A 19,131-nucleotide genomic window follows, 5' to 3' on the forward strand; every position below is an offset into this window, starting at 1 on the left:
AACATTTTGCATGAAGACCAGAAAGTTCAATTTCAGTCTTATCTGACTGGAACGCATTCTTCAACATGTTTGGTGTGTGAAAAACTTTATAGGGGATATCTTATGGTAATCCTTCAACAGAGGCATTTTTTTTTTGCCACTTTTCCATAAAGACCCGATTTTGGAGAAGCATGAATGGTTGGCCTATCAACATATCATCCCACCTGAGCTCTGTATCTTTGCAGCAGTGCCACACTTGTTCCATATTTGGATAACGGATACAATGCAAAATGTCATGTCACTCCACAAGGTGAACCTCTGAAGCAGTAGCTGGATGTTACTGTGAGGTTCCTTTCCAATACACCACCTTCAGTCAGAATATCCTATTGTTCAGGGACACTAGACTGAGGTAAAAAATGACCACTCAGTTAGAGAATCCACAAGTTTGGCCACTTTTAAGCAGGATCTGAAACTGTGGTATTATGCAAAAGACTTAACTCTTTGCTCTTTCTTTGCAATATTGACGGGAAATTTATTTTTGGACGTATGTCTGTGACATTTTTTTTTAGCATTCAAAAGCATGTTTATATTCACACGTATAGGGACTATTCATATTGAGACTGAATTGCACACAGGTGGATTATTTAAATATTAGCTTATCTCTGAGGGCAGTTTTATTAAATATCCCAATAAAAGATGTTCTACAGCTTCCGGCATGACAAAGCAGGGTAAAACCTCCATCACAAGACTGACTTTTCCAAGGCGTTATTCACCCAGTAAAACACGGCTGTACCGGTTCTATGCGGTGTGAAAGTATTAGTTAACATAGAAGCAGCTGCACCTTTGAACACGAAAAAAAAAAAAAAAAAAAAAAAACACGGCAGCACTCTAAAATATAGGCCAGTGCTGCATTTCAACTCTGAGACCTTTCCATTCTCAGCCCCGCCCGGGCTGCTGTGTTTTTCATGTCCCTGCAGCCAGGCAGCACTCACAAAACAGTCCCAGTAAATTACCGTGATGGACCAAAGGGACAAACTCCTGCAAAGAGGCGCAGAGAGAAGTGCTTTTAAAATGACAGCACTACCCAAACCACCTATACGCCTGGGAAATGGGTAAATATCATATAATGAAACAGTTGGTAATCATTTCAGTCAAACGATATGAATGATTGGCAAAATATATATATCACATGGCCATCTAACAGAGGGTATGTTTGTGGAGGAAACGGGTTAATGCTGTTCCACTTCTTCCTGTCAGAAAGACTCACATCAGTGCAAGGTGACGGCTGACATGTCATGACGGGTTTTTGCATCCCTTTGCATCTTTCATGCAGAGCATCGGGGGACCGCGATGCCGCGTGAGAAACACCAGGCGGGGCGTGATTACATCTTTACGGTTGGAGTAATACTGTCAGGATTTTTTTCCTTTTTTTTACAGGCTCTGCATGATTTATCACTCGTATGACCTCTGTACATGACAAGTCTGGCAATAAACCTGTCTGAAATTGTGACTGAAAGGGGGCTGCTGCGTCATTGTAGGGTTTCTCCGTTAGGTGGCGTCAGAGATTCTTGGTTATTTTGGGGTTTTTTTTTGGTACCTGAAGCTTGACCCTTACCGTGTTTGTTTGTCTGTTCGGTGTTTGTTTTATTAATGATAGTAAAAAAAAAAATAAAACGTTAGGTTTATTATGCCGTCTTTAACCGCTGCTGTTCACAGGTAGGACCCATCAGGAATTACCTGTCGCAAAAAGAGAGAGAGAATGCTCGCGTAAATGCCTCGGTCTCGAGCTTTTGCCTTCCTCCAGTGAGCGGCCAGTTTCCACGCAGCGCTTTTTTTTTTTTTTTTTTTTTTCCTGAATGGAAGCATCATGTGAAACTTGAGGCGTCTGTCGTCAGGATTTCTGCGCGGACGCCGCACGCACTGTGGCTGCAGCAGGACGCAGCCAGGGGGACGTTTCATTCCTGTGGTGTCTGTCCCTCTCGTGTTTGTGTTTGCGCTCTGAATCGGAGTGATGCGCGCATGGAGGACATCATTCTGGGCGTTCTTCGGTTGGTGTTGGTGATGGACGGAGAACGGACGCGCTCTGGATAGACCCTGCGCCGTGAAGTTCACGTGGGAAGCGGCGAGACATTTGGTTTTATAGGTCATGTCAAGCCCTAGCATCCGTGTGAAGTGAGTAGCCAGGAAATTTCAATTTGAAAACTGCAGCGAGAAGAGGTTACTCTTTATTGGAGGCATGTTTGAATAATCTCCCAAGTAATTAAAATAAAAAAGCAGTATTTTAAATATTTTTGTATGAGAAAAAAAAAAACTAGACATATGTGAAATTGTTTTAAAATTATGTATTCACCTGCAAACAGTTTGTGAGGTCAACATGTAAACAGAATAATTTGTCTAAAGGGTCACATGAGCAACTATGACTGTTGTTAAGGGTCGAGGTCCCCTGCCAGCATGTGTATGTGGGCCCCATGAGGATTTTTTTTTTTTTTTTTTTTTTTGCATTGGCCGAATGGATCAGATGGCCATGGCACACAATGAGCATCTTATATACAGCTAAGCCCAAAATTATTCATACTGTTGGCAAATTTAGATTAATTTTCTTTTCTTTTACCGAGAAATTTGTTTCTGATAAGATATAAGACTGGGATCTATCTAACGATACTATAACTGTTGGTTTTACAGGCTTGGCTTCAATTGGCTGCATTCACATTTCTGTCATTAAAAATATTAAATAATGCACTGTCTTCAGCAAGTAGAATTAAAATTAATAAATGAAACATAAAAGCATGATCAGCTTTTAACAAAATTATACATGTTTTTGTTTTAATTGTATCTATAATATTAAAACATTATGTATGCTCTTTTTAATAATACATTGATAAAGATTTGTTGCTGTTCCCCCTTCTTGTCATAGCAACGTTTTATATAAGCATGCTTCCACTGATATTTTGACAATTTATCTCTCTGATGAGCTCAAAGCATTTAAAGGTATATTGCCACGTTATATGCTTATAAAAAAGACCAAAAAACATTTGATCAAATAAGGTTATATACACCAAGTGTCCATCCTGATGGTGTAGTCCTTTTAGAGCCTAAATATAGCCCCACAACGGGCGCGAGGAGTACATATAAACAGACATGGTGGACCAGCCCTGACCATCTGAAATGACTCGCCATAAAGCGGCAGCTCCACGTGATCAACCGTTATTAATTAAATATACCCATTTACAGGAACTTTAAGAGCCTCATATCAGAACATAACGGAGAAATTAATTTCCCGTTCATAAATGGACAAAAGGACACAGCACCAAGGTAAGAACCAATCAATCGATCTATTTATAATGTTGTTTATACTTAAGACTCTAGAGGCTAAGTGCATTGCTATCACTATTATCAGAGTATAAATCAGAACATTTACTCACGTCAGTCAACTCTGTGGTCACATCTGAGCCTCGGCAGCTAGCTTGCGCTTCAGTGAACACAATCGTTCATACTTTATTCCCAGGGCTATTCCGGTCTTTTGCCTCTTGGAATCATGTATTTTTTGCGTCTTTTTTTTTCCAGTCGATCTTGGACCATTCTTAATCGTTTCCATTGCTTTACTGGGAGATGGTAATAGCCGTTAGCCGCTTCCCCTATTGCACATGTGCAGTGTCTTACTTCCACGGTTATTAAAAATAAACACAAAGGTTACTAAAAAATTAAGCAAAAACAAAGCCTAAAACGGCAAAATAATAACAAACACAGCTGAAGGACGTGATAATCTTTCATAAAAACTTTGTATGAAATCAAAGTGAGTTACTGATGTATAAATAAAAAAAGTCACATAACTTGGTTATGCACATTTAAGGTTGGAAGTCCTTCTCATTATTATTACCCAGTAGTTTAAAGCTCCAGTCCTCAAGGGCTGGTGTCTTGCAACTTTTAGATGCATCTGTGCTTCAACCCAACCAACTTACGCCTGGTCCACACGTAGCAGGATATCTGTGAAAAACAAGACAATGTTTATGCGGTTATGCCTTTCAGCCACACATAAACGGCGTTATACATCCCTTAAAACGAATGATCCTAAATACTCTAGCCAAAGTGGAGCTTTATAAACGCTCCGGTTTTGAGCCTGCGTGTGAACATGAAAAGATGGATATTAATGTCCGGCGCCACACAGTCTGCGATGAATATTGCTGCGCTGCGTCACACATGTGCGACAATTGTTTATACACTGGGCCATCCAGTGGAGTTGAGAACAATTTCCACTCAACATTGTCTTGGGTTTTAATAACTTTAGATTCTAATATGGTGTTTAAAGAAGCTCAACTTGTGTATCTGACCACAAGATCAACCCTCCCAGCGCCATGATTAATTTCTAACAGGAAGTGGCGGTTGTTTTGAAGGATTCTGATTGGCTGACATAAGTTTTAATTTTGCATTACACTGCCCCCTATGCGTCTGGCTTTTTTTTTTTTTTTGAAAGTGCTCAGTGGCGTAAACTTTTTTAAAAAAAACTCCCATGTATGTTTTTTTTTAAACAGTGTAGGGTAAATATTCATTTAAAAAAAAATCTGTTACGCGGGGACTAAGCCTTAATTATCCGTTCGTTAGCAGAGCTTGACTGCATATCAGTGAGGCAGTTTAGCCATTTGATTCATGTGTGGGGGGAAAGAACCCATCTAAAAGTTGCACCCTTACCTCCCTCCACAGACCCTCCATTAGATCAAGCTGGGCCACTACAAAAAAGTTAATATTACAGTCCGAAGAAACATGTTTGGTTTGTTAACCTTTATTCAACCATGAAATCACCATTGAGATAAAAAATAATCTATTTTTCAAGACAAGCCTGTAGAACATTAAAAGATAACTGCCAACGGTATTAATTATTTTTTTGCTTAACTATTTATATCCTCACATATCAACCAGCTGGGCGTCTCGAATGGATATCAAGTAAATCAGTTTAAATTGAAAGCCACACGTATAGGTCCATTTTTTTCTATCCATATGCAGAGTTGTCCTGCCTCAAACCTAGAATATGTTGATAACCGTATTCAGAGCTCTCCCCTCACATACTGCACATTGACTGACATCACTCTTTTTATCCAGAAGGTTTACTGTGGCCCACCCTTTGCAGCTATAACAGTTTCAGCACAATGTTTCAGGTTGTGTTTCTGGAAATATTGTACCATTCTTCCAGAATGGTACAATATTTTGAGGTCAGACACTGAAGTTGGAGGAGAAGAGAAGCTTGACTCACAGTCTAATTCACCCTAAAGGCATTTTATCCGTTTGCGGTCATGTGCAGGCCAGCCTAAAGTCCATTTAAGGGACTTTAGGCCAGCCTTGTGCATTGGTGGGCAGTCATGTTGAAACAGGCAGGGGTCATCCCCAAACTGATGCTACACAGATGGGACCATGAAGAATGTCTGAAATGTCTTTGCTGAAGTATTAATAGTTACTGTTAGTGGAATTCAGGTCTGCACATTGTGTTGCAAGTTCATCCTTTTCACAATCTCACTGTATGCAATGTCGAACAAAAAACATTGGATGATAATAGACAGGAGCCTACCATGCACCCAGACTCTCTATGCCATGGGGCAACAGTAGCGCAGGAGTTCATCCTGCAATTGGTGGGTTGCCGGTTTAATCCCCTGCTGTGACTCGGTGTGTCCTTGAGCGCACGAATTGCCTGCTGGCGGTGGTCAGAGGTTCCCGGTGGCGCTGATATATGGCAGCCTTGCTTCTGTCAGTCTGTCCCAGGGCATCTTTGGCTGCTAACATAGCTGAATGGGTGGATGAATGATTGTAGTGTAAAGTGCTTTGGGGTCGTCAGACTAGTTCAAGCGCTGTACAAGTACAGACCATTTACCATTAAGACATTAGGTGACACTTGTTCTTTAGTAGAAAATATTTTAGAAGTGCACTAGGATGTTCTGGTGAAGTCGTAAGAAACTAGAACAAGGCAGCAGATATTTTATAAAACAATGTTGTTGAGATGGAAATGGAGAATTTCATTTTTGTTTTGTTTTGTCTTTTTTTGGAGTTTCTCAGCAGCTGGATAGATTACTAACAGTGTGGGGTCTGATCCCAAAGCAAAACAACATTAAGTGTTTGGTTAGGTAATTATTTACTTATTGTTAGTCAAATCTTTATTCAGCACAATTATTATAAATTGCATGTTTTGCTAATAATAAACAGCCCTAGGTCATGGCTGAGACCAGCTCCTGAAAAACAACCCCATACTAATGCACTAAATTTTACAGATGACACAATGCTGTGGTGCATAGTGAGACTCTGCTCACTATGCACCACAGCATCTGCTCAGCATACGATGTGAGTTTACGTGGCCTACCAGTTTGTAGCGGAGCTGCTGTCATTTACCACCATTTTCACGTTAAAACGACACTAACAGGAAAGGAAATTTCATCTCTCCATGCACTGATGCCATGCCATTCTATCAAGGTACCACACTGGAATTGACTGTGCTCCTGAGTGTGAGGACCATTCTTTTACACGTTTGCAGAAGCAGTCGCCATGAGTACTGCTTCTGCAAACGTGTTAATTTCGTACACATGTGGGCTGGAAGCCGGTCACCACATTCAGTTATCTGATGGGTAACCCAATATGTTTAACAATATGGTGTATATGGGCATTTGGCATATGGGTAATTCTGTAAGAACACCGTCTTTCAGTCCACTTCCTACCCATTAGATAAATGTTGACAGGGTCAATAAATCTATTATTCCAAAATAATTTTTTAAAAATAAATTGACAATTTATTGGCCACTTTAGTCATTGAGAAATGTGATGTGAGACCGAAACTTTATAACGTTATTGTGTAAATAATTTTATTTTAGATAACTGTGAATTAAGTTTTTGTAAGCCACTGTATATTCAGTCTAAAGGGCTTAATTAGTGGATAGTTCATCTCTAAAAACAGAGACACTTTATCAATGACTTCAGTAAAGAAATGCTTAATGGTTGTGCTGCACAATATTAGGAAATTGGATTGAGACTGTTTTAGTTTCATCACCATTTTCAACTATCATTTGTCAGGTTTCGGACCACTACTGCAGTTAGACCTCATCCAACAGGCTGGACGTCTTAGTCGAATGCAAGGCTGTATTCATGACAAATGAAATGACAACCAATAAATATTGCATTCTGAACAGTCCTGTTTAATAGTATCAATGCACACACTGATAATGAGATGATGACACATTATCAGAACAGTAAGTTCGTGTATTATTAAAACCTCTCAGTATCTCTTTATATCATATCGTTTTCTTTTATAAAAGTACTATTTTAAGACTTGCACACAGATTTAACATTAAATACATTTTCATTATTTGGTATTTTCTAGCAGCCACCATGTTCAACTCGGGGACACGGAAAGAGCAGGATGAGGCCCGTGGGCTGTAAAATCCTAAGATCTGCTGATCACTGTGGTTTGTGCAAACAAAAACAGAATGGCTCTGCAGATTAAATTAAGTGTAGTCCAATTTCCAAGGTCAGGGGACAAAAGTCTGTCTCAGATCACCTTCCCCTCAAACAATGCGTCTCATATTTTGGCCAAAGCAATAACACAGATTTGTTTTCTTTGTGGGTTGCAGGGTCGACAAGAAAAATCCTGTACATTTCATCCCAGGGGAGATGTGGCTGAACTCTTCAGTATGACATAAACCCCGGTCCTCCAGCCTACACGTCTTCAGGGATGGATATCGTGAACTTCACGACCGTCATCGACAATGGGTTCTTGGACGACATGCCATCGAGCCGCGTGCTGACCGGCTGCTTCCTCTCGCTGCTCATCCTTACCACGCTGCTGGGAAACACGCTGGTGTGTGCGGCCGTCACCAAGTTTCGTCACCTGCGCTCCAAAGTCACCAACTTCTTTGTGATCTCGCTGGCCGTCAGCGACCTCTTGGTGGCCATCCTGGTGATGCCGTGGAAGGCGGTGACGGAGATCGCGGGCTTCTGGCCGTTTGGCTCTTTCTGTGACACCTGGGTGGCTTTTGACATCATGTGCTCCACGGCATCCATTTTGAACCTTTGCGTGATAAGCCTAGACCGCTACTGGGCCATCTCCAGCCCCTTTCGCTATGAGAGGAAGATGACACCCAGAGTGGCCTATGTCATGATCAGCGTGGCCTGGACGTTGTCTGTCCTCATTTCTTTTATCCCCGTGCAGCTCAACTGGCACAAAGCCCAGAGCAAACCTTACAAGCCGCTCACTGAGCCGTTAGTGTCACTGGAATCAAACGCTACATCTCTACCCACCTCCGAAAATTGTGACTCCAGCCTGAACAGGACCTACGCCATCTCCACCTCTCTCATAAGCTTCTATATCCCTGTCGCTATAATGCTGGCCACATACACACAGATTTACCGTATTGCTCACAGACAAATCAGGAGGATCTCTGCCCTGGAGCGTGCCGCAGAGAGCGCCAAGAACAGGCACAACAGTTTGGGCCGAGGCTCCAGCATCGCGGAGTCGGAGAGCTCATTCAAAATGACATTTAAAAGGGAGACAAAGGTGCTGAAGACACTGTCAGTGATAATGGGGGTGTTTGTGTGCTGCTGGCTGCCATTTTTCATCCTAAACTGCATGGTGCCCTTCTGCGAGCAGTCAAGCGGAGGAGAGGCCTTCACTTGCATAAGCCCCACCACCTTTGACGTGTTCGTGTGGTTCGGTTGGGCTAACTCCTCCCTCAACCCCATCATCTATGCCTTCAATGCCGATTTCCGCAAGGCCTTCTCCATCCTGCTGGGCTGCCACAGACTGTATCCAGGAGGCCACAACGTAGAGACAGCCAGTCTAAACAAGAAGTGACTCACGACTCTCCCGGCACTGACTCATCCCTTTATTCCAGGAGTCCAGGAGTTTAATGTGCGTCCAGCCTGACCGAGAGGAGGACGCTGCTGTCTGTGCTTCTGCGCTAACTCTTGGTGTTACTGAATGGTACTGTGACACTACGTGTGCACACGTTGGCATTGGGTGAGTGTGACCCTGCTGTGCTTTCTGTGGCTGTTACACAACCTTCAGAAGTGAGAATCGCGTCTGGGAGCAGGGTGGATTTAGGATTGAGATTAAGATGTTGCTGGTTGTGCCAGGCGCCTGAGCGTGTGCCGGTACTGACATGGATCCAGGATGCATAATCCACGGAGCTGGGCAGCCTGCACTGTGGCCGACGCTGCTGTCCTCCTTAGCGTCACACTCTACAGCGCACAGGGTCAAGGCATCCTCTGCTGACTACAGTGCAACTGCTGCAAAACTCGTGCACTTTACCAAATTACGCGACGGCTCACAGATCTACTGTCACACAACGAGATTAAAACTCTCTGCAAGGACCAAGGTAATGCATCCAACCAAATCGTGTTTGGTGTAAGTGCAGGAACATAATACACCCACAAGTGACTTAATGTTGCAGCCAGAATGCAAAACATCGTTGGATAAACCGCATTTGTGTTTCATGTGACAGCTCTCCGAGGGGAAAACTGTGGTCTGAATTTATTTTAAAAGTAACATGTAGGTGTGAAGGGGTTCTAGGCTAGTAGGATATTCCTTTACCTCTGCCAGTTGTTGGATTATTATACATGCAGATCAAATGAATGCAAAACTTATTACAGCTTGAAATGAGGATGCACCGTGAAACCAGCTGGTGACTGCCATTTTCAAACTGGACCAATCCTTTTTCATTCAGTGAGCGCTGCAAGGTCTCACTACCAACAACACTCTGCCAAGTGGGAACAATTGCTGCAGGAAAAACACCAAAGTTAGTCATTTTCCATATTAACAATGCATTTAAAAATAAAGCTGTGTTTGTAAAAATGCAGCTGTATTGTACAGAAATATCTGTGTTTTGCTTTGGGAAAGACTTTAGGCAACAACAGGAAGGCTGAGCAAAGTTGCTGTATTTTCAGCGTTTCAGCATCCGTCTTTATGGAACTTGCTGGATTTGGAAATGTTGACAGGCTGACGAAAATCTCAAACTCGCCTACAGGAAAGTAGGTGTTTAAACTCTGTAGAGTATACATATCCAGATTACAGTTTTGGTAATGGTACCTGCTCTAAACTATGCTAAGTGCTTAGATAAAGACCATTCAAAAGTTTAACTCCATAATCATCTTGTCTTTCTCTTAGAATTGTAAAAGCATCTATTACAGCTGTTGCTCTCTTCTCCTGATACTACTAATGATGATTCAGGGATAGCTAGGAAAAAAACTTTAACCTGAGATCAGGAAATGATCACCAAATTCTGATCGCTGAATCTCGGAGTTCAAATAACAATGAATCTCAACAAAGCTTGGTCACCAGTTATTCTGAGTTCTGTCCTGCCCATTTGAATTGACATTTTTTTCAATGGATTATAACATATATAAATACACATTGGTGTAACTTTCAGTTTAATTAGGCATTCGATTTAGCCAAACATTGACCATAAAGGTTTTCCATGCTCTTTGGTAGAAGTAGTGACTTTGAAGACAGCAGAAAAACGTAGGAATTGCACAATTATCCCCATCTACGCTTTTAATCATATAAGTACACCAGAATAGGTGCTGTTTCTTGATGCACGAGTTCTTACCGTTGACTAATTTAATTACACAGCAGTAAGAAATAGTCTTATTCTTCAGCAATTGACTGATCACCAGTTGGACCCGATTATTGGAAAATTGTTCGATTTTGGTCACTGGCAGGTTGAGTGGTGCATCACTAATTTCATAAGGAGTGAAATCCAACAGAATCATTTACCAGTGCCCAGAGATTCTAACAAACTCCCAAGATTGGAAGAGAAGGACACAATGAAAAGGTAGTGCTGATTCTTGCTAAGCAGCTAAATGTTTATTCATTTAAACAAGTACACTTTCTAAAGAGAAACAGGGAACCCAATGAGAAAATATTCACTTAGCTATCAACCAATGCTTATGTCATGCAACTGGACTTTTAGATATCGCCTACTCTTGCACATTTGGGAAATTGCTCAGGACCACCAAGGCACAATCTTACCATAAACTCAACGATGCTGGAATGCAGTCATCAATCTCCATAGCGAAGCAAATTTTACATCCGCATGGACTGAGAAGATGCCCCTGCACTGAAATTGGTACCTTCGAACTTGACTGAAACTTGTAGCTCAAGAGCTTAACTCCCTACAGGAATCAGTTTTATGGTCAGGTGAGGCAAACGTTGAGCTATTTGGCTACAAGTATTATGTTTGAATGAGTCAATGTGATGCTTTCAAAGCTATGAACTCATTACCAGCTGCCAAGCATTGGTAGTGGTAGCCCCTTCCCGTGGGGTTGTTTTGCTGCTAGTAGTACTGGTGCAACACGCAACGTGCATGAAAGAATCGATGGACATTTTTCAAATTCACCTCAAACCGAGTCTAAATGTTTGACACTTTGACACAGTTGGATGTTTCAATGGGTCGGTAATCTTAAAAACACATCAAAACTGGTTTTGCAATGGATAAAGCAGGTTAACGAACTCCTGAAATGGTAATGCAACATGCCTGTGCCTGAAATGGTCTTCCAAAGGTCCAAACCACAGGCCTGATAAGAGTATTCTTGTTTCTTGAAAAGGAATCATTTATATAGAGTGTTATAACCAGAAACTATTATGATGTCCATCCCACGATGACAGTGTGCAAACTTGTGGTTACAACAAAATTTATTGTACATGATGTTGCATTTTAGGGAAAAGAATTACTGTCATCACTACAGGATATGATCTGCATAAGTGCTCATTTAATGAATATCCCCATTTACTTCTTGTAGTTGATTGTTCTTTGTGAACTTTTGTTATCCATGCAAACAAGTCAGATTTGAAATTATTTAGAAATGTTGTGGTTAATTAAATTCTAAATTAAACGAGAAAGCCATAGGTCACATCACTGAGTTTTTTTTAAGCTGGGGAAAGTTCTGGAGCAGCAGGAATAAGGCCTTTAAAATTGTCTACATATAAGAGGAAAACTGCAACTCATTACTTGTTACTAGGAAAGCACATATAGTATGACAATAAGAGCAGATAAAAGTTGATGACTTTGACGGTCAATATTGAGGCTTGTGAACTTCCTGTTTAAGGACTTCTAAAAATGACCAAACCTGACAAATTTGAATGGATTAAAAGAAACAGGAGCGTCTGTAGTTTCACTATTACTTTCTTAATTTCCTCATATTACGGGTGAGCTGCATCTCTCCCTACACTGCAAAAAGAGAAATAGAAATAATTAAAAATGTTCTTAAAATTAGTGTATTTGTCCTTGATTTAAGCAGGTAAATAGGATGATTTGCCAATGGAATAAGATATTTGCACTTAAAATAGGAACAATTCATCTCAATAATCTTATTTCAAGTGCAGGATGTCTAATTACCTTATTTTAGGGGTACAAAATACTCATTCCATTGGCAGATAATCTTATTTACCTACTCAAATCAAGGATAAATACTCTAACTTTAAGAACATTTTAATTATTTTTAGATCCGTTTTTGCAGTGTACACGCTCCCTTAATGCAATACGAGACAGATTTTTAGCGTGCATGGATTTTGTCAGCAGTCTGCGGATTTCTGAAGTTAAATGTTGATTCTAAATTCAGTTTATTCCTAAGTTTAGCAGAACATAGACGGATTTAGAGTTGAATTATAATTGACAGCAGTTTTCAAGCATTTCGTATCGTCGACTCAATGTTAGCTCAGGTTGTTTTTCAGTCTTTTGGTTTTTAGTGTAGATTTGGAAGAATCACATTTTGGCCTGGTTAACAAGGGTAGAAACATTTGAAATTTTTTTCGCCCAAGTGTTTTTTTTTTTTTTTTGCAATAGACCCCAAACATAATTTGAATTTGTTATTGTGCAGGTTATTTTCATCAGGTCCACGGTGTTGTATGCGTTTTTGGCTGTTTAGCTTCGATCCCTGCACATCAAATGTCCTGGGGCTAACTCCACACCTGAGTCCAAGGAATAAAACCTAATGGGAGCAGCTGTGTTTCATAAATACCATCTTATATAATTCTGGTGTTCTTGTGTCTGTTGAATCTGATCTGATGTATTGCCATCATTAGCAAAGTGAAGTGCCCCATCTGGTCCTGTGAACAGCTGGCAATAATAAAGCAGTGCAACAACTGTGGCACCTCTGGATCTGTTGGCTTTGTGTCCTTTTATTATTCCACTAATGCTACACTCTCAATCTTAAAAAAATAAACTAAATCAAATGCTGCATAGACAAGCCAAGAGTTTGGACTGTGACCCCTTCCACCTCCCTGTTTACTTACTATGCTGAACAAAAGGGGATGAAGGTGATAATTAATGCATTTCAGTGGTTAAAAATGTGACATCCCACAGAGTGGGAGGTAAAACGAGGTGCTTGAAGTGTGAAGGGACAGGAGAGCACTGCCGTGCTTGTGAATATTTTCTTTCAGAGGAATTACTGCAACACTCTTTTTGTTACTACCTCTGAATTAAAATAGGTTTGGTTTAACATTCAAATGTTATTGTTGATAAAGTACCTTTCAAAGTGCTCATATTCCTTCTACGTTTTTACATTAAAACCACAAAATGCAATGTGTTTTATTGATATTTTTCTAGAAGAAGTAAAATAAAAGAAATCATACATGGTTTTATTTTATTTAACAAGTAAAAATCTGTACAAAAATGTAGCTTTCATTTATGTTCACTTCACCTGAGTATATACTTTGTAGCGGTACTATTGGTTGCAGTTATGGCTGGAATCATTTCAAATCGAGAGGTTGGTTCTTTGTTGTTGTCTTTTTCATCTAATTTTCAAATGTTCAGTCAGATCAGACAGAGAGGCCTGGCCTTTGACTAGGCCCTTCTAACACATGAATATGTTTTAAACTAAACCATCTTGTTGTTGCTGCGGCTCTATGATTTGGGTGTTGTCCTGCTGGAAGTCACACTGTGATAACTAAGTAGAAAAGTTCTAAAAACAATGCGACAAATTTTATTTAGGGGCATCAAAGTTAATGGGGCTGAATCCAAATGCACGCCCCAACTTTGTCTTAGTGTAGGATCTTATACCCACAAGAGAATAAATCTGATTAATTTTAAAAGTGAAACTGGTGTCATGTCGGATGATCAGTATTACAGTCAAAAATGATTCCAAAAGGAAATCCCCACACAAAAAAAAAAGTATCAAATCCATCCATCCATCCATTTTCTAACATGTCTATCCCTTGTGGGGTCACGAGTGGGTGCTGGTGCCTATCTCCAGCTGTCAATGGACGAGAGGCGGGGTACACCCTGGACAGGTCGCCAGACTGTCGCAGGGCAAAAGTCTCAAATATGTAAAGAATATAAATAACTTGTTACCTTAAGTTTACCCTGGTCATTAAAATTTGCTAAGTCTGTGAAGAGCTCTTTCTGTCACACACTAATGCGGCCACATAGCCGTGCTTTAAAGTCAGCGGGGCTCGCACTGTCCTTGCCTCTGAAATCTCCTCAAGCATGCCACAGGAAGGGAACAGCAATTAGTTTGACTGACATCACTCAGAGTGATGGCCACGATGGCGATAAGGCAGAGCATGTGCGCATGTGCGGGTGAATATCTGCGTGCGTCGGTACCACAGAGCCACCATCACCTGCTCCATCATCCTCACAGTCTCATCCGCACTCCGTGACAAAAGAAAAATAATTCCCTCTCCATTTTTTAATATATATCACGTGATATCCCTCATGTGTTTGTTTGGATTGGCATTTCAGGGGAAAAAAAATGATGTTAGATGTGGCATCTTTGCATGATGCTAATGACATGTCCTGAGGAAATGATTTACTCAGAAAGGGAGGGAGGAATATAAGCGTAAAGGAGACAAGCACGGTTTTATGTAAGAATCCAGTGATGGCAGCTTAGAATAAAAAAAAGAGCCATAAATGAAGCTCTGTAAATCTCGAATAACCCCTGCTGAAATTGTCACACTGCTGTCCCGTTTCCACTGAATGAATGGTCACATGTGTGCTTGTTTATAAATGCCCACATTTCCCCCGTGTGGGATTATTTTCTCACCTTTTTCAGACAGGATCTTGGCGGATTAAAAGGCAATTAAAACCATCTGTAACTATCTGCATTCTTCTCCTATAAATATGTATAACTCACAACAGGCTGAGCTATGATAATTGCACCTGATGTCTTATGCATTTTTAATGCCTGACACAACATGAAGATGCACATAATTGAAAGTGAACGTGTTGGTTACTCAAGTCAAACTGCGTCAACACAGTTTAGCTCTAATAGACCTGCGTATGTTGTTGCTTCTTTCTGTCTGTTCCTAAAATAAAAATGAAGAGATGTTCTTTAACTTTGTTTTTATTTTTTTACAAGTTCAAAAGACACACAATAACACACACACACACATAAATTCCTTCATTGAGGGGGGTATAGTTTTGGAATCCGGAGCATAAATAAAAAAAAAAAAAGCATGTGAACACACATGTGAGCTCAGCAATAGACGCAGTTTTAAAAATAGCGACATAAGCCATGGCCAGCAATCACTCTGCAAATCTTTTGACCTTTTGTGTCCATCCTTCACGGCGAGCCCCATTCATTGCTCTTCTTCATTTACTCTTGCTCTTTATTTCTCATTCTTACCACAGCCTTTTCGCACTCTTTCTCCCGCCTCGCTCTGTTTGCAGTTTAAGCCGGGGGGCTTCACGCAGTGCTGTGTTGCTATTCGTCACTCCGAGTGGCTCCAGTGGAGAGGACAGACCACGTACCCTGCCCCCCTCGTCTCCCCTGACCTCACCACTGGGGAAGAGGCGAAGGGAACACGGAGGAAGGGGAAGGAAGAGTCACAGAAGAGACTTGATTGAGACAAGTTATTATTAGATGGTGGAGGACAGACACTAGAAGTATCTTAACTCTAAGTAAATGGTCAAGAATCGGGACATATATTTTATATGAAACCAGTGAGACGCAATGAATGAATCGATGAGCTTCAGTGAGGTTTGAAGACTGATTTTCAGTTCTAGTCAGTCATAGTGTCGCTGACTGAGTGGTGAGATTTCAGAACTGGTCAGCTAATTGAGGCAGGAATTTCGCCATTGGCTGTTTACTCTTTCATTTTTTTTTGATAACATCTCTTTTATGCAAAACATTCCTACTTGCTGAGGGGCACCCAAAACATGCAAGCACACAGTACATGCACCCACACACACAAGCACGTTTAGGGTTTTCACCTTTTTACTCCATGCAGATATTTTACTCTCGTTTAAGCAGCGATATGCACAGGGATGGCGTTTAAGTGTTTTCCTGGCAGACACTTCAGCACGTGGCTGGGTTCCAGATGGGACACAAAATCTCTCGTTAGGAACATCACCACTGAAGCACTCTATTATACATCCACAAACACATTAAGGTCAATGTGTCTTGCACAAGAACCTGTTACCTTGTTAAGAGGCTAGGCATTTAAACACTTCATTCCAATGTATATTTATAATTGGTTAGCATCTGTTTAACTGTCCTATTTTGTTTCTTACATATTTCTTGATGCTTTTTAAATTCCATAAGTAATATTTCAAAGAGAAATTTACATTCATAGGCTTGAATGTTCGTATGATTATTTATATATAATGGTGTATATATAAAAATATATATACTATTATATATATCATAAGGATTGATAAGGTTCTACAAGTGAGAACTTTGATAATGGCCTTGGGTAAAATGTCATCAATTAGAAACATTTTGGAAAAGGTACTTTCACATAATTTTTTTAAAAAGGCCTTGTAAAAATATTGAAATTCTCAACTGCTTTGTAGCAAATATGGGAACCATAAAACAGTATCTAATGGTCAGGTACTGATTAATTAATGATTGGTTCCTCAGGGAGTAGTACTTGGTTTGATGCCTCACTAGATGAAGTTAAAATAGTAGCCAGGCAATGATTTGGTGCTCAGCAAGTGATAGTCAGACATAGTTACGTTGACAGCAGTACAATAAAATTTTATTGCTAATGTCTTTCATCAATAGGTAGATGAAAAAGAGAATCCAATAAAATCAGTAATTAATAGGAAACGTGTTTTTGACAAATGCCAGCTGTGACCTCACTGCTGCAGGGTTAATTCAGAACCCACATTCTTTATCAACTAACCAGTAGTGCTCTAATAAGGCTGGGCGATGTGTTCACAAGTCAGTACTGGGTAACTACTAATTCGTAAATGATTGGTTCCCAAGGAGTTCCCTAGAATTTAATCGAGTTGCATGTACCTTTTTGTAAAGTGGTACTGAGATACAAAATTAAAATACACCTTTTCAGCAAAGTTTTACCACATCTGCCAATATTCCAATAGGCAGCTGTTGTTTTTTCCTGTAAATAGGTGAGAATTTTCAACTCAACCATGACTTTTAAAACTATAACTATAACTCAAAATGATATTTCATAAGATAATAACGACTCTCTACTGTTTGGGGGGAGGGGGCATGATTAGTTGGATTGTTATCTGGGGTAATGTGAGTACTTTAGGTGATTTACAGATCTGCCTACCTTTCCATCGCCATCTATACACATGAACTAAGGATCATGACCAAAAGAATGAGACCATGGATACAAGTGGCTGCAATGAGCTCTCTTCATGGGTTGACTTGACCCAGCGTTTGTGGAGAGCTTAGAGTAGAGCTGCTGCTTCTTCATTTTGAAAAGAGTCACTTGAGGTGATTCAGTTATTTGATCAAAATACCTCCTAAGGTTTTTCAGCCACGTCCCACTAGGAGGAGACCTGGGACAATCCCAGTAACTCAATGGACAGACTATATATATCTCCTGGCCTGGGAATGTGTTTGGATCCCACAGAAGGAGCAGGAGTGTTTGTTGAGCAGAGAGATATCTGTGTTCCCCTACTTGACCTTTTACCCTCATGGCTCAATCTTTACAAGGGAAAGGCAATAGATGGATGGACCATAATCTATCAAAATTACAATTACTTAACTTGAACCACGATGGGGTCGTTCACATACTGTCATGCTGTTGAACAAACTACACAATGAAAGGTAAGAGTAAGAAACCTACTTAATTTATGTTTTGAACAATGTTAAGATATTTCTATGAAGCCTGTGTGATCTAAAGGATAGAAGAGTAGCGTTAATACAGCCCTAGAGGTATTTTTCATTGTTTAGAATAATGTTTTCATTAGACATTGGAGGAATAGGCTTATGTTGATGAGTTATCGGTTTGGGTTGTTCCAGTGAGGTCGACTGACGTCTGATTGAGATTATTAGGGAGGGTGGGCAGGCCGGTAGGTGTCATGAAGACAGGGTTTGTCAGAGTAGCCACACGTTCCTTTGGGGGACATTGAAATTCTTGGGCGAGCAAGATAGAAGAGGATTGAACCTGCAAGTGTCCAGAAAAATGACAGGGTGCTTCAAAAAAGACATTAGGTAAACTCTTGGTGGTTAAATCCAGATTTCGCCATAGGCACAAGGAAATGTAAGGCCCAATAAGCTAACCTAAGTTAATATTCTGGTACTGGATGGGAGAACTGCAATATTGCGATTGCTGTATCGCAGGTATTGCTATGTTAATGCTTTTTGCACCACATCCTGCAGACTGCCATTTGTAGCACTGCCACCATTCAGCTGATTTTCTTGTTGCCCACACCTGCAGATCCTTGCCCTGCAGATCTGAATCAAATGGCTAAACTACCTCACTAGCATGCAGTCAAGCTCTGTAGAGCTCCACTACTGAGCCCATATTGGACTCAGGTGTGTTCAAGTATAAGACACATCTAAAGGTTGCAGGACACGGGCCCTCCAGGACAGGAGTTTGAGACCACTGCTCAATACTGTCCCCAACGAAGCATTGATCTCTGTACAACTCCTGCTTTCCCTCTACTCTGAGATTTTAGTTTTGGACCCGACTGTCAGCATCTACTTGTTTCTTCTCTCTCTCTCTCTCTCTCTCTCTCTCTCTCTCTCTCTCTCTCTCTCTCTCTCTCTCGCTCTCTCTCTCTCTCTCTCTCTCTCTCTCTCCATCTCTCTCTCTCCCCGCAGCAGAACTATCTCACCTTTTAAAGCCCTCTTCAATGCAATTTCCTAACTATACTGTTGACCATTTTAATGCTCAGGAGACGTTACATTTGTGGAAAAAGCAGCACTTGGGGGAAATGTGACACAATTTCTTTGCCAGCTTTTAAAAAGCTAATTAATTATTGTGAATCT

At 40.6% G+C, this 19,131-nt stretch overlaps 1 protein-coding gene across 1 annotated transcript; it reads left to right on the forward strand.

Moving 5' to 3' along the window:
• The first annotated feature begins 1,831 nt into the window (after positions 1–1,831).
• On the forward strand, positions 1,832–12,168 carry LOC105930919 (D(1) dopamine receptor). Its single transcript, XM_036127575.1, has 2 exons — positions 1,832–2,151; positions 7,581–12,168. The coding sequence occupies exon 2, from the start codon at positions 7,682–7,684 to the stop codon at positions 8,798–8,800; it is 1,119 nt and encodes a 372-aa protein (XP_035983468.1). The 5' UTR covers positions 1,832–2,151; positions 7,581–7,681; the 3' UTR covers positions 8,801–12,168.
• Positions 12,169–19,131: the final 6,963 nt, after the last annotated feature.

Source organism: Fundulus heteroclitus, chromosome 23 (assembly GCF_011125445.2).
Source record: "Fundulus heteroclitus isolate FHET01 chromosome 23, MU-UCD_Fhet_4.1, whole genome shotgun sequence".
Classification (NCBI taxonomy): domain Eukaryota; kingdom Metazoa; phylum Chordata; class Actinopteri; order Cyprinodontiformes; family Fundulidae; genus Fundulus; species Fundulus heteroclitus.